This window comes from Toxorhynchites rutilus, chromosome 2 (assembly GCF_029784135.1).
Source record: "Toxorhynchites rutilus septentrionalis strain SRP chromosome 2, ASM2978413v1, whole genome shotgun sequence".
NCBI classification, from domain to species: domain Eukaryota; kingdom Metazoa; phylum Arthropoda; class Insecta; order Diptera; family Culicidae; genus Toxorhynchites; species Toxorhynchites rutilus.
The window spans coordinates 239,825,002-239,840,259 of NC_073745.1; the positions used below are offsets into that span (position 1 = coordinate 239,825,002).

A 15,258-nucleotide genomic window follows, 5' to 3' on the forward strand; every position below is an offset into this window, starting at 1 on the left:
AAAGCATGGTTTTGAGAAAAACGCGTTCAGAAATTCGTACATCATTACTCTATCCCTTGAGGTGACCTCATACGGTTGAATGTAACTTTCCAATGAAATCAAATGTCGGAAAATTTTGCTCTACAGAGGCAACAGTTATATCGTAATGCGTTGGTGTGCGAAATCAACAAAAAGTAATGGAAAAATTGGCGATAATATTCCTTATTGCATGTTACTAGTTGCATATTTTTCCAGTGTGCGAGTCGCCTAAAATGCTCAAGGAAACGGCAATATTTTGAAGGAAGCCTAAATTATGAATGGATCAATATGATGACCGTAAACTCAAAACGACGAGAAAGGTAACATCTTTTTGAGAATTCGAATCGTCCAAAAATATATATATATATCTTCGTCCAAAAATGGTGTTTTTGAAACCGGACAAACCATTATGAGGTGGACAAACCATGATCATAATTTATCTTTGAAGAAAATCGTTTAAAAAACATACAAAATTAAACAATTTGAACACGTTATGGTATAATTAGCAAATAGAGACATGGGACTATTCAACAAACCCAAACTCACCATGATTACATGTGATTTTCACTAAGAAAATTTACTAGTTGCATGAGAACACCTAAAAATCGAACAAACCAACATCATTTACCTTAAATCTTTTTTGTTCAAATGAGACATCGAGAGAGACAATTATTGCAAGGAGGAGAAATTGTTGATTTTAGTGTTAATGAGAAAATGTATTGACAATGAATGGCATCCTCGTGCAACTATTGACCTATATTCATTACTCCTAAGATGACACTCACCTTTACGAATGGGCTGGGATAAATTCAACGTGGTTTATCATACAACAAAGAATCTGAATACCAAGTGCTGACGATGAAAGGCCTTTTTCATAACACCTCCCCCATTCCCGACGTTTCATTTCATCTTAGTAAACATAACCTACTAATACACCCATATCATTTCAGTGCCTATAAATCCAGCATAATGGCCATAGCCGTGTCATAAAAACAATGAAAGCAGTTAAAAGCCAGTATTATCAAGGAAAGGGATGGATAGCGCTTTTATCCTCGCTATACATACGCGTGCGATCCTTGGTCGAATAAAATATGTACCTATACTTATTCATACCATTAACCCAGCACGCATTGTTCATTCCTGAAGTTTCAGTATATTTTGCGCTTTCGAGAATAACAAAGTTTTTAATTTTACTTGTTCATCGAATGTATTTCCAAATACCCGTCTTCAACGTCACAACCTGCCTCACTTTATCACGAATGCCCCCCCATAGTAAATGGTTCGACGCCTACTTTTTATGCTGATAATTTGACCCCTCGTTTTGGTTATCTCCGACAGTCTCTGTTTCACTCCTAAGCCATGTGGTTCTCGATCTAGCGTAAAAGTGTGACATTCTTGAGCGAAAGTAGTGCAGAAATTGAGTGATTTTAATTGGGGAAAATATTAAATAATGCCCCAAAAATGCTGAAATTCTGCCGTCCGTCAAAGAGCAAAGTGACAACGCCGAAAAGTGTGGATGGATATGCCGGTTCAAGCCGTAGGGTTATAGCGGTAGCTTCCACCGAAAGCGTTGATGAGGGTGCTAGTTTTGGGCACTTATCCGCCTCCCTGGCCAGCAGGACACGGGTGGGCGATTTCATACGCCGACAGTCAGCCCGTTTTCGCAGAAGGATTGTCGTCCGCCCGGGTGGCGATGGTTCCGAAGGGTCAAAGAAGGACGACGAACCGGTGGCATCTCCTGAAAGGTGAGATTTGTGCTCCAAGCAGAGTCAGAAACATGCACGTGGATATCGAATCGGTTTGGGGAGCAGCATGAATTAATTTATACATTACCGTCCATTCGAGTGAAGAATTGTTTGTCCGAGAGGGATCAACACAAGATTGTAGTATTGATTGGAGCTGCTTGTCTACTGATCTCTATAATGCGAGATACGAACATAGAATGCAATTTTAACTATTTGTGGGAGTCAATCACGCATATTCAAATAAAGATTAAAGAGCATTTCCAGTCAGAATGACCTAGAATTTTATGAAGTTTTCACCTGCTATTATCAATTTGAATGAAAGGTTGCACTATATGCAATACAAACTACATATACAAAGAAATAATTCTTTTTTTCTGCGTAGGACTAACAGTTCGGCTGAAAAGTTTATAAGGTAACACTGTAGAACTATTTTTTGAAAAATTCAATTTTATTATTCAACATAATTGTCTTCGAGGGCGATACAGCGATTAAAGCAATCATGTAACTTTTACCATACCAAACTCTTTCGGTTTTTCCAAAATAGGTCTCAGTTTCGGTAATCACTTCATCATCGGTCTTAAATTTCTTGCGAGCGAACGTTCTCTTCAGGTCTACGGACAGAAAATAGTCACTGGGGGCCAGATCTGGAGAATACGGTAGGTGCGGAAGCTATTTGAAGCCCACTTCATGCAATTGATTCGTGATTTTTCCATTTTTTTTCAATAACAAAAGTTTCTTCACTCTCAATGCTGTAACTCACGAACCAATCGACCGATTGCTGTTAAATTTTGACACGTATCCATTAAAAGATGATACTTTGTGATAGTCAAGTAGATTTTTGCAAGAGGCGCCATCTAGACGTCAACCTAATGAACTTTTCAGACGAACTGTTATGTCTTTTATTTTTATATTTAAGGAAGGGAGGGGGGGGTTCGCTCTACGAAATCGAAAATGAGACATGTAACGATTCATTGAAAATTTCAAACGCATATTACGCAATATCGTTATTGTGATATATGATATGTTGTATACCATTGGACAGGAAATTTTTGTTTGAAAAATCTTGAAAAATCTAGGACACGACCGCATATTTTCGACGTAGAACTACGCAATTATATTATGCAATCCACTTGTTTACCACTTCGAATATTATTTTAGAATGCTTCAAAATTTTTGTAATAACTTATGTTCTTCGTTACAAATAAATTTGATGAACGTACTTTTACGTTTGATATGATGCCTTGGACTACCAAAATATGTGAACGGAAAAATTGTTAAACGATCAAGCGGATTCCCCCAGGCGCATTAATTTAGAAGTCCGTGTTAGGAAAACACTGCTCAGTGGGAAAAAATACCACCGACTTGCATGTTTCGACAAAGCGGATTCCCCAGGCAGATTGATTTTGAAGTCCGTGTTAGGTCAACACTCGGTGGGTAAAACTCGGTGGGAACAAAAATACTCCGTCTTGCATGCATATTTGCAAAGCGGATTTCTACAGGTACATCGATTTTGAAGTCTGTGTTGGGGAACCGTAAATCGGGCCAATCAATCCTTGGCAGTTAGGGCGTTTAGATAACGCTTGAAATTTTACAGTTTGATTATTGTTCATCTCATGAAAAATAACATGCTATTAATTGTGATAGACGCGTAGAAATATTTCCTATCAATTGATGCAAACATCTTTCCGATCTGTTAAGAAATGTTCGAGTTATAAGTATTCGAAATACGGGTAGTGTTAGCACAAAAATAGGCGGAACAAATGTATAGGAAAAAAGGAAGTTCTTCCAGTGTTCATGAATTTAAACCGTTTAGAAATTAGCACACTGTGTATCAAACATATCAAACAAATCTTAGAGAATTTACAATTGGATTGGTATGCAAATCATGATAATTCGTTCACAGTGAAATAGTTATTAACGTTAACTTTATTTCATAAAAACGTGACATGTTTTCTGATTTGGCACCCTTCCTGAAACACGTAGTTCTACGTCAAAAAAGATAACAATTCAACGATCAAAATGGGTATGTTATTTCGATTTTACTAGCCACTCACCCCCAAAACGCAACGAGCAGTCTTTTTGCCTACAATTCGGACGTTAGCTCACAATATGAGTCGATGCCAATTATTAATTATTCTCCATTTGCCAATAATAGGCATTTATTAGTTGGCAGAATCAATGAAGGAATGACCTTGGAAGGTGTTACTCTATTCTCCCCGAAGATTTGACGGAAGCCTGGTTCAATAAAGTGATACATTTACCTAAAAAAATCAAAACAAACGAAACAAATTGCTCTTCTCTTACAAACAATATTACCCCATTTTTACACGTGATTTTGCCTATACTACTACAATGGCTTCGTTTCACCTTCACCTTAAATGTGAATCATCTGTTTTCGAAATTCATATGTAGCATGATGTCCTACATTCTTATGCAAACGTCTGCGTTATTGGTTAGGGTTATCTATATAAACCAAGATGGAACCCCGATTGTGTTGGTAAGCGCAAAACCCGAGTATGGAATGATCCGATTTGAGCCGGCTTTTTGTTGTATTCGTCTCTATTCGTAGTTTTTTTTATAAAACATTGAGTTCGAATGAAATGAATGATATGTTCTTGAATGAAATCGTTGATAGTTCAATTGCATCTCGCGTTTTCCGAATTAAGCGCGCTTTGAAAATAAAAATTATGAATGAATCAAACACGTATTCTATGTAACGGAGAAACATGTTATTTGCAAGTGAATCAAGAATCTTGAGCGAAAATTGTTTGTGAAAGCAAATTTATATTATAATGACGAGTTTAGTACTAGGAAATTTCTAGTAAAAGAATGTAAAGTAGAGTTCTTTGACTGAACACACAAACTTTTGCTTATTAAGAAAACGTGAATGTTCGGAATAATTCATATCAAAAAATCAGTATTGAACGGGACGAAGTACGCCGGGTCAGCTAGTAATAAATAAATAACACTTTTTAGCTTTTTCTTACTATAGCGCATAAAATGTAAAATACAAAAGGGCGCTCATACTCACGTGAAATTTTAAAGTTTTTTAAATATTAAAAAAATATTTAAAAGAACGATCGAGTCAAACTTCGAGCGCTTTATGCTCAGACATTCGTGATGATTGCATTCTTGATTTCGTGATGTTTTTGTAACAATCGATTTGGACACCCTAACAATTATAAAATTATAAAATTACCTATAGTTAACATGCCAAAAAAGCGTTGAAAATAGGTTTGGTTTGGTTTGGTTTTTGATTATAGAGATATTATGTTTTTTCAGTTCATTCATCTCTAGCCTTGAGAAAGGCACTCGATCCTTCGTTGTTCAGCTCGTCCAGCATCGATGTTGTTCAGTCGGTGTCCACACAAAGAAATGGTGAAAATAGAAATTCTAATTCCGCATATATTTGTGTAGACTACAAGGCGTTTCCCTAACACGGACTAGAAAATCGGTCTAGTCCAAATAAGAAAAACACATTGCGGTCTACACGTTCATGGTTATTTTTCGCACAAATCAAAGCGAAAAAAACTCCTTTCAGGAAATATGAAAGCTCAAACCATTCAAAATGCTGAATTCGGCCGCAACAAAATGGGATATGTCGTTAAATATAACCTATAGAGTTTCAAGTACGCCCGAAACAAAAAAAAACGAATTTTGAACCGTTTAAAAGATTTGATGACCAAACCTATTTTACTGCTTTTAAACTACATTTTGCTATTGATTGTTGAACTGAACAAAATAATCTGAAACTACTGAATTCACTTAAATTAATTCGGATATCACAACATTTTATGTTACTCTTTCAAACAATATATGCCAAGAATAATAACCAATGAAAAATTATATCGAAACCTGACCGTATCACAAGTATTAGCTTAATAGTAACTTTATGTCCCCTTTTCAAGTGTTGACGGTCCTCCAGTTTTTGAACTGTTTCCTTATTATGCCACCTTTCAATTAATTACAACCGTTATATTTTTGTGTGGCATTACGTGGATACCATCAACATCGTCGAATCAATAATAACTATGCCAATTAATGATTCTGAAGCTAAAATTATGCTCCGAAATCGGACATATAAATTTAATACAGATTCTAATATAGATTATTTGAGGAAAAACTAAGACAATTTTTTTTTCATGAGATGTGAAATCCGACGTTTTGTGGCGGCGGTCAAATTGAATTTTCTATGTTATGGTGTATTCCATAATTATTATATATAAAAATGGATTTCTGTATGTCTGTCTGTCCGATTCTTATGGACTCGGAAACTACTGAACCAATCAACATGAAAATTGGTATGTAGGGGTTTTTGGGGCCGCGGAAGATTCTCGTGATAGTTTGTATGGTAGCCCTCCCCCCTCTCTAAGGGGGGGCTACCATACAAACTAAACACAAATTTCTACATTAATCGAGAATTAATCAAGCAAATGAAACGAAATTTGGCATATGAAGGTTCTAGGGTGCAATAAATGTTTTTCTGATGGTTAGACTCTCCACCCCCTTCTCTAAGAGGGGGCTGCCATACAAATGAAACACAAATTTCTGCATTACTCGAGAATTAATCAAGCAAATGAAACCAAATTTGGCATGTGGAGGTTTTAGGGTGCAATAAATGTTTTTACGGTGGTTAGACACTCCATCCCCTCTCTCTAAGGGGGAGCTGCCATACAAAATTCAACGGGGTCGATTGGAAGATCAATCAATGAACAGTTCTGCGATTGGATCCATGAACTTGCTCATAGTAAGGAAACGTGAATGTTTGAAGGTATTGATAACAAAAAACAAATTTTGGGCGGGACGAAGTTTGCCGGGTGGAGCCGATCTGGCGTGGAGGTAACATCCATACTTCTCACGCTCAAGATCACGAGTTCAATTCTCACTCCCGACATTCTTCCAAAATGGAAGGTAAAAGTGACGAACCAGCCAGAAGCGTTGAAAGTCACTATAATACAGAAAAAAAAAAAAAAAAAAATTTGCCGGGTTAGCTAGTGTTTAATCATTATATAAAGCTTATATTACCAAATATATCATAAAATAAAAGAGATTATTTTTGGACATTAAAATTTGATGCGGGGTGAGTTGGACCAGTGTGTGTTTCATCGAAAAAAACATACTTATGTTCATGTGAAGTATTTTGTGATAATGTTCCAATCAGTAACAGTGTTTTGGGATACCAGGTGTCTTGGCCAGATTCCTGACTAGAAAAATTGGATTAAGACCATTTCGAATTCTGCATGGATCTTTTCACTGTTGTTCGAGCATTTTCAAACACTTTCGATGTTTGGTCAAAGAAAATCCGTTCTTGATGATCTGCGTTGCTCAAACCTGTAGGACCAATTCACCCCACAGAAACGTGTCCATGTCACCCCACACAGCATGCAAAAGTTAAAATGCAATTTATTTCATTCATTGTTATTAAACTTAAAGTTACGCTGCATCAAATTGTTCCTCTTCCGTAGACGAACAGAACTTTACTGCACAATACACGAAAATTTTGTTTAATCAGCGGGAAAAACCTTAAAACCATGATCGGAAAACTCACATTTTTTGACAATCGCAGTGCTTGTTGTGTTCATGCTACCGTTCAGCAATTCCAAATGAAATCGTCCAAAATTTAAAAACTTGTGCAGATTTTAAAAACTTGTATTTTTGATTCGAATGAAAGTGTGTATTCCGTTTGGGTTGGAGGAAATATGAGTTTTCCACAGCAATTGGGAATTTTTTGACTCAAGCGTAACTTTTGAAAAGAGCGTATCGATTTTAGTCAAAAGAAATCGTTGATAATTTATATCTCAAAAACTATGAGTCGTACCGAAATAGTGTCTTAGAAAGAGTTATAGAGTATTGATGGTTGAATATGAAAAAAATGTACACTGAGAAAAAAATTACTCTTTATTACTCTTTTTTTATTAACAAAATAAAAATTCAATTTGCAATATCCAAAATACATATGTTTAATTTTTTTTAAAATTTTTTCATACAGAATAGAAGTCATGTAGAAAATTTAAAAAATGGGCCCAAGATGGTAAAACTATTTTTACGAACTTTGTGGAACATCGAATTTTTAGGAATTTTCGAAACTTCGAATTTTTGTATGTTAACAATGATTTTTTGCCACAAATTATGAATCCTGATGTGATTTAAAACAAAAAATGATAATTTATATCTCAAAAAATATGAGTCGTACCGAAATAGTGTGTTAGAAACAGTTATAGAGTATTGTTGGCTTAATTTGAAAAAAATATACACTGAGAAGAAAAATTAGCACTCTTCTTTTATTTACAAAATAAAATTTTAATTTGCTAAAATATGTATTTTATTCAATTTTTTCATATAAAATAGAAGTCATGTAGAAAATTTAAAAAATGGGCCCAAGATGGTAAAAAAATTTTTGACGAAATTTGTGGAACATCGAATTTTTATGAATTTTCGCAACTTCGAATTTTTGTATGTTAGCAATCATTCTTAGTCACAAATTATGAATTCTGATGTGATTTGAAACAAAAAAGGTTATTATCAATCTCCTTCTAAATGTATCCATTCTCGAGATATTTAAAAAAATATTTCTAATTTATTGTCTTTTTAATAGTAAATAGGCCCTTTAAATATGTTTGTCGTGTTATGCCATCATGTTCATGAGATTTTATGAATTCGCTTATAATTTCCAACAACTTTTCCCAATACATCGTTATGGTAAAGACATTAGAAATATTTTTTTAAATATCTTGAGAATGGTTGCATTTAGAAGGAGATTGATAATAACCTTTTTTGTTTCAAATCACATCAGAATTCATAATTTGTGACTAAGAATGATTGCTAACATACAAAAATTCGAAGTTTCGAAAATTCATAAAAATTCGATGTTCCACAAATTTCGTCAACAATAGTTTTACCATCTTGGGCCCATTTTTTAAATTTTCTACATGACTTCTATTTTGTATGAAAAAATTGAAAAAAATAAAAAAAATACATATTTTTTGATATCGCAAATTAAAATTTTATTTTGTAAATAAAAAAAAGAGCACTAATTTTCCTTCTCAGTGTATATTTTTTTCAAATTAAGCCAACAAACTCTTTCTAACACACTATTTCGGTACGACTCATATTTTTTGAGATATAAATTATCAAAGATTTCTCTTACTCAAATCGAATCAAAAAATTCCCAATTGCTGTGGAAAACTCATATTTCCTCTAACCCAAACGGAATACACACTTTCATTCAAATCAAAAATACTCATGTTTTGTCATTTGTCGATTTCATTTGGAATTACTCCGTTTCCTTCCACCTGTCGAATTTTACCAAAGTTTTTTTTTACGTTAGGTACATACGGTTCAACAATAAAAGGAGATGGCATTATAGAAAGCCAAATTGAGCCGTACTTTTTGAGATAAAGGGGAGGTCAAAGTCACCTCATTTGTCTAACACAAACGGGTCAAGCTAAATAAATTAATTTAGTAAAAACAATTTTCATTGGTCAATTTGTATTATTTTCAGAGCGATTTCGGATGGGACAGCTAAAACTGAAGTGACAGAATCGTTATCATTGATAGGTATGTAGATTATTTTGAATATATATTTCATACATTTTCCAAGTAACTGATGTATTACAAATCACAATCCAGTGTCATAGCTAGGTTTTGCTTCCCTCCCGTATCCACTGCCAAAGCATCAAGTTTCTCGAATCATTAGGGGTTCAAGTGAACCGTAAAGTTCGGTGAACAAATTTGCGACTTATCCCCCTAATAACACATCCATCCAAGCTCTGAGAACCTGGCTTCGCATAGTTCCCGCCAAAATCAGCGCTCTTCCGTTCCGCCATCAGTCACTCCAAACAATAACATAGCTATGTTTCTACTTCTCTGACTTCCCGGGGCAATACGTTTTGTCGTGTGTCTTTTCGGTTTCTTCCCCGTACCTAACCCATCTGTGAGATGTCTTACTGGTGGCCCCAATCGAAAAACCGTACCTTCTCCTAAGGAAATTTGCTCTTTGCATGCCATATGGCTTCACTCCGGCTGAGTGCCCCCGAAAGACATCCCAAGTCGTCCCGGCGCATGGAATCGAGTCACACCTCCGCCATTGGAAGTACGGACTTTGGCGGGATCGGTTTGAATCGGTAAAGTGAAAGACGTATTATCGGTGCTATTTCTAATTTCGGCCGTCAGAAAGGGAATCCCAACCACACAACTCTTAGTGCAGTGTAGCTTGAGCTCATTTCGGCGAGCCGTGGGATGGCCAGCTGAAGATGAAACTGAAGTGTCCTTCCCCACTGTGCTTTTCCTCCGAGTCGGATGATGATTGCAAACAACAGCAGAGCTTAGCGCAGCACTACGACCGTCTGAAGGATGGCACAAGTGGCGCCCCGAGCAGCCACGACGGCGGTGGCAACGACAGTGCAAATGGGAAATCGATTTCTCTTCTCAAACGAATAGGCAGCAATCTGTGGCAGAATCTGAACTACGGTGGACCCACGGTGGCAGATTCCACCCAGCGGCAGTTTTATCATGCCTACGATCATCAACCGGGACCGGCAGAGATCAGCGAAAAGTGCCGCTATCGGACCGCTTCTCCCCACTGCATGACCCAACCGTACTTTTGCAAGAAGTACGAGGTTGAGCGAAAGCATAAAATCAAGAAACGTGACCTGGTCCGGCAGTATCAAGGTAAGAGCTAGGATTCACTCCCTCCACTCCCCCCGCATGTAAGACAACTTTGACCTACGACACGCGGGGCATTGCCGTGAAACGCGGGAGTCAATTCGATTAGGTGTTTTAGCATTTTAACAGCCGAAATGATGCCAAAGACTGTGTTCTCCCCGTTTTCCCACAAAAAGAGATGAGATATAATTTCATCCGGACAAGGTTTCTCTTGGGAAGGTTTCGTTTGATTTCAAGTGTCTTGTTTGTTTAAGATCGTCTGTTCACAGCGGAGCTGTGCATCAAAATGTTTTTATTCCGTAGTTCCCTTCATACTTCACTACCACATCCTAAGTCTTTTGTGAGTTTCGCTTTGAATAGAACTACGCGACCGGAGCTATCGGATCGTTGATTTATGGGTAGGGCCAGCTTTGGTTCCCTACGCGCCAAACAATAGCCATATGGGTTCATTTCTGGTAGCATTAGTTAATAGCGCCAATGGGCTGGCTCACACTGCGCTGCGTGGAATGTGCTCCAGGCGTAAGCATGGGTACCGATCGCGGCGTGACACAGAATCGTCACGGATCAGTGGTTCTCTGGGCGACCAAGCCTCTTCCTCTGCCGTATTGTTTACAACAGTTCGTGCATATTGAGCAATGGCGAGTCCAGAAGAGTATGAGTGTTGAATTTTGTCTGGTAGAATGATGATACGTACGTGTATTTGACTTTGCATTTAATATTATATTGCAAAAATTTAGAATAATGATTTTCTCACTGGTGAGAATTTAGGCGATTATTATAAATGGTGTTAGATAACATATTCGGAATTAAAAAAAAATGAGATGATGGTGGGTCAAATTCGATGGAGAAAAATTATCTACGATGCGGTCAAATCTCAGCTATGGCAGAGTTATTCAAGGTGTCTTGAGCCCAATGTACTGCTTTAGACCAGGGGTTCCCAAACTATTTTGGGCAAGAGACCCCTTTTCCAGAATGAAGTCATACCTCAGACCCCCTAGAACTAAATTTCTTTGAAAATATTGCATTTAGGTCTTTTTTTTCTTACTTAATAATTATCAATTTAGAAACACTTGACACTTGACAGTATTTTCTCAACAAATTCAGCAAAATAAATAGACATGAAATTTAATAAATATCAAGTTTGATTAATAATTATCAATACATATTACTCACAAACTATAAAAACATTCAAATCGCAAACCAATATATCCTCATCTATCAAAATATCAAAATACGGTTCAATTTTGGTTAGTTAAAGCCTCAAATCTCCGCGTTCGTTGATTTTTAAATGGTTCCTTCGGTTTTTGGTTGTTTGTAACCACACTGAAGCCTTTTTCGACAAGATATAATGATGAATAAAATGCTGATGATAATAAACTTTTCCTGCATTATCACCTTGACTCATTCCAGGGCTGTAAAACAAGGTCTTTCATATTAAACGCTCACGCAACAAATTTTAATAACTACAAAAGTGAACCGACTTTTTATTTTAAAAAAATGAAAATAAAGCTTATTTTAGGACATTTTCGATGTGAATACCCTTTTTCGAAAACGCGTTTTAAACGGTGGACAAAACTCTTCATGCACGACTCTAACATTACGACTTCGATGCTATTGAAAATTCGAGTTATTTCTTCTTTAAATTCCTTCAAATTTTGTGACTTACCCCCAGAGGAAATAATCGACGACGAGAAATGTTGAAATTCTTACCATAAGAGGATAAAGTCTCATTTAAGCATCGGTTGCTCGAGTAATACGATTTCACTAAAAATACACGTTTTTGTAAACTGTACATCTTGACACTAAAAACCATCCGATCAGACTGAACGAATAGCCGAATATTATCGTCCCGAAGTAGGGAATGCAGTGTTACCATCGACGGAGCGAAAAAAAATTAAGGAGCTAATCGATTTTTTTTTGCGTGAGCGTTTAATCTGAAAGACCCTGTATAATACGGATTTATCATCCATTGAGGAATTTTAAAATATTGAAGATCCCAGAACGTAATGAGTAAAATCATTGTGTAATACATCCAAGTGTATAACATGTGATAATATAACATAATCTTGAAGCTTTTGTAATAATTTTGACAAACGCGGAAACTGTGAATATTCTATTCTGCTTGAATTTTGTTTTTAATGTTTTGTCAGAAAGACCGATATTATTGATTTTGTTTCAATCAAGTTGAACACAAATCCATAAAAGCTGAAAATCTTGCCAAGCTAGAGCCTCTTTGTGGTCAGCGATCTCCAGCGTGTAGAAGTAACCGAGTAAAGATTTTGTCGTTTTGCTCATAAAGTTGAGCAAACAATCGAGAGTTCAAAGAATTGCTTCGAAGCATTTTAATAGCACTTATAACATACTGTAAAGACTGATGAGATTTAGGGCTCAGACTTTTTGCTACTGAATGCTGCTTGTGAATCAAACAGTAAATGACCAGTATCTTTCGCAATTGTAACTTTGAGTAAGCTGCAAAACCACCAACCATAGATAGTGCACCATCAGTCTAAATATTCTTCCATGGAAAAGCTTTGTCGGTAAATTAAATGTCTTCTTGAATGGCATTAACGTTCCCAGATAAACTTTTGCCTTCTCAACTTATGCATTACCTAGCGTCATTTAAAGGGTGTGTCACATCAAATTGCATCACGGAAAAAACGCTGTAGAAATTCGCCCAGTAGACCGATCCTTTTGAAAATTTTAGACAGTAAAATAAAAACTATTAAACAACTTTTGGCATTTTCTTTTTATTCATACTTCGATCCCAAGCCCGTATGCTCGCACCTTCCTCTTTACCCCGTCCATAAGGTTCTGTACAACGTCAGGTTGTAGTTTTGACGTAGGACTACGTCTTTCATTTCTATACCGGGGTGTAAAATCAAAGATTCGAAAACGAAAGCGTTACGCCGAAGACCGAGATTTTGAGTGTTAATAGCTTCTAAACAACTGAACGAAATGGTATGATAAACACTTCATTCGAAAGATAAAATGTCTACGCGTTCTATACTTGTTACTTTCTGATCCAAAAACTTGTTTCAATAGTCTTAAATTTGCTTTGAAAATAGGCTATTGAAATCACCAATCGGTATATAAGCGAGCGCCGCTCGGAAATCCACTTAGTTCTAATTGAACAGCGTTTGGAGCATGTTGTCGCTGTTGTGGTGAAGCTCTTCATTTATCATGAAAGCGCGGATGAACGGTGTCACCAAGAGCCTGTTTGTGCACCTTAGGCCAGAAGGGAATCCATCAGGAGGAGAGTGATGCCACAAACGGTTCCCCGGGAAGATCTCGAAGCAGCCGCTACACACACACACACATACACGCACGGAATTCTTTCCGTTTGGATCGAGAAAGATCCGGAAAATAATCTGCCAGTTCCTCTAGGAATTTAAAAATACATTCATGTGAAAGAGTTTATTTGAATGTTTTCTATCCATGTAACACTGTGACCAAATATGTTTCAATCAAGTGCTATTAACAGATGGTTATCGAGTTAGCATTAACCACTGGTGGGCTTCCAGTATCGAGGAAAATGTGGAAATATCTAATCGTTACTAAAAATAATCTGCCAGTTCCTCTGGGAATTTAAAAATACATTCATGTGAAAGAGTTTATTTGAATGTTTTCTATCCATGTAACACTGTGACCAAATACATTTGGTTTTGTGATTTTTCAGTCAATCGCAATTATCAGGATAGCTTCTGAAGATTATTCTTCCCCATCAGTAGGATATTTCCGTATCCAATATTGGATGCATAAAACCTTGTGCCTCCAACGTAACGCTCTCGTTTTCGAAGTCCCCCAAATATTCATTCATTCAGAATGAATTCAGATTCAACTTCAAACAAATGATCTCTAAATCAACGATAGTCCTACGTCACCCTTGCGGTTATACCATAGATATAACCCACTTCCTGTTTTTTTTAACAAAAAACCTTTTTCTCTTGAAGTCCGCCTCCGATTTGACAACTTTTGGGTTCTTCCGGAGGGCCTGCTTCATAATCGCCCAATATTTCGCTATTGGGCGAAGCTCCGGCGCGTTGGGCGGGTTCATTTCCTTTGGCACGAAGGTGACCCCGTTGGCTTCGTACCACTCCAACACGTCCTTTGAATAGTGGAACGAAGCGAGATCCGGCCAGAAGATGGTCGGGCCCTCGTGCTGCTTCAATAGTGGTAGTAAGCGCTTCTGTAGGCACTCCTTAAGGTAAACCTGCCCGTTTACCGTGCCGGTCATCACGAAGGGGGCGCTCCGCTTTCCGCAAGAGCAGATCGCTTGCCACACCATGTACTTTTTGGCAAACTTGGATAGTTTCTGCTTGCGAATCTCCTCCGGAACGCTGAATTTGTCCTCTGCGGAGAAGAACAACAGGCCCGGCAGCTGACGAAAGTCCGCTTTGATGTAGGTTTCGTCGTCCATTACCAGGCAATGCGGCTTCGTCAGCATTTCGGTGTACAGCTTCCGGGCTCGCGTCTTCCCCACCATATTTTGCCTTTCGTCGCGGTTAGGAGCCTTCTGAACCTTGTATGTACGCAGGCCTTCCCGCTGCTTGGTCCGCTGGACGAATGAACTTGACAAATTCAGCTAATTGGCGACATCCCGGATCAAACTACTCGGATCACGTCTAAACTGCTTAACTACGCGCTTGTGATCTTTTTCACTGACGGAGCATCCATTTTTGCCGTTCTTCACCCTCCGGTCGATGGTTAGGTTCTCGAAGTATCGTTTTAGTACTCTGCTGACCGTGGATTGAACGATTCCCAGCATCTTACCGATGTCCCGATGTGACAACTCCGGATTCTCGAAATGAGTGCGCAGGATGAATTCACGACG

The 15,258-nt window shown here is 37.4% G+C and overlaps 1 protein-coding gene across 2 annotated transcripts in view; it reads left to right on the forward strand.

The window, feature by feature from the left end:
• The first annotated feature begins 1,405 nt into the window (after positions 1–1,405).
• LOC129767448 (uncharacterized) overlaps positions 1,406–15,258 on the forward strand; it is a 332,396-nt gene continuing 318,543 nt past the window's right edge. The window contains exons 1-2 of one of the 2 annotated variants that reach the window (XM_055768358.1): positions 1,406–1,763; positions 9,265–9,320. In XM_055768358.1, the coding sequence (XP_055624333.1) occupies positions 1,480–1,763; positions 9,265–9,320 (340 nt within the window). In that variant the 5' untranslated portion in view covers positions 1,406–1,479. Of the gene's footprint in view, positions 1,764–9,264; positions 9,321–9,953; positions 10,434–15,258 lie in introns of those variants that run through there. The other variant, XM_055768356.1, reaches the window with a different exon arrangement.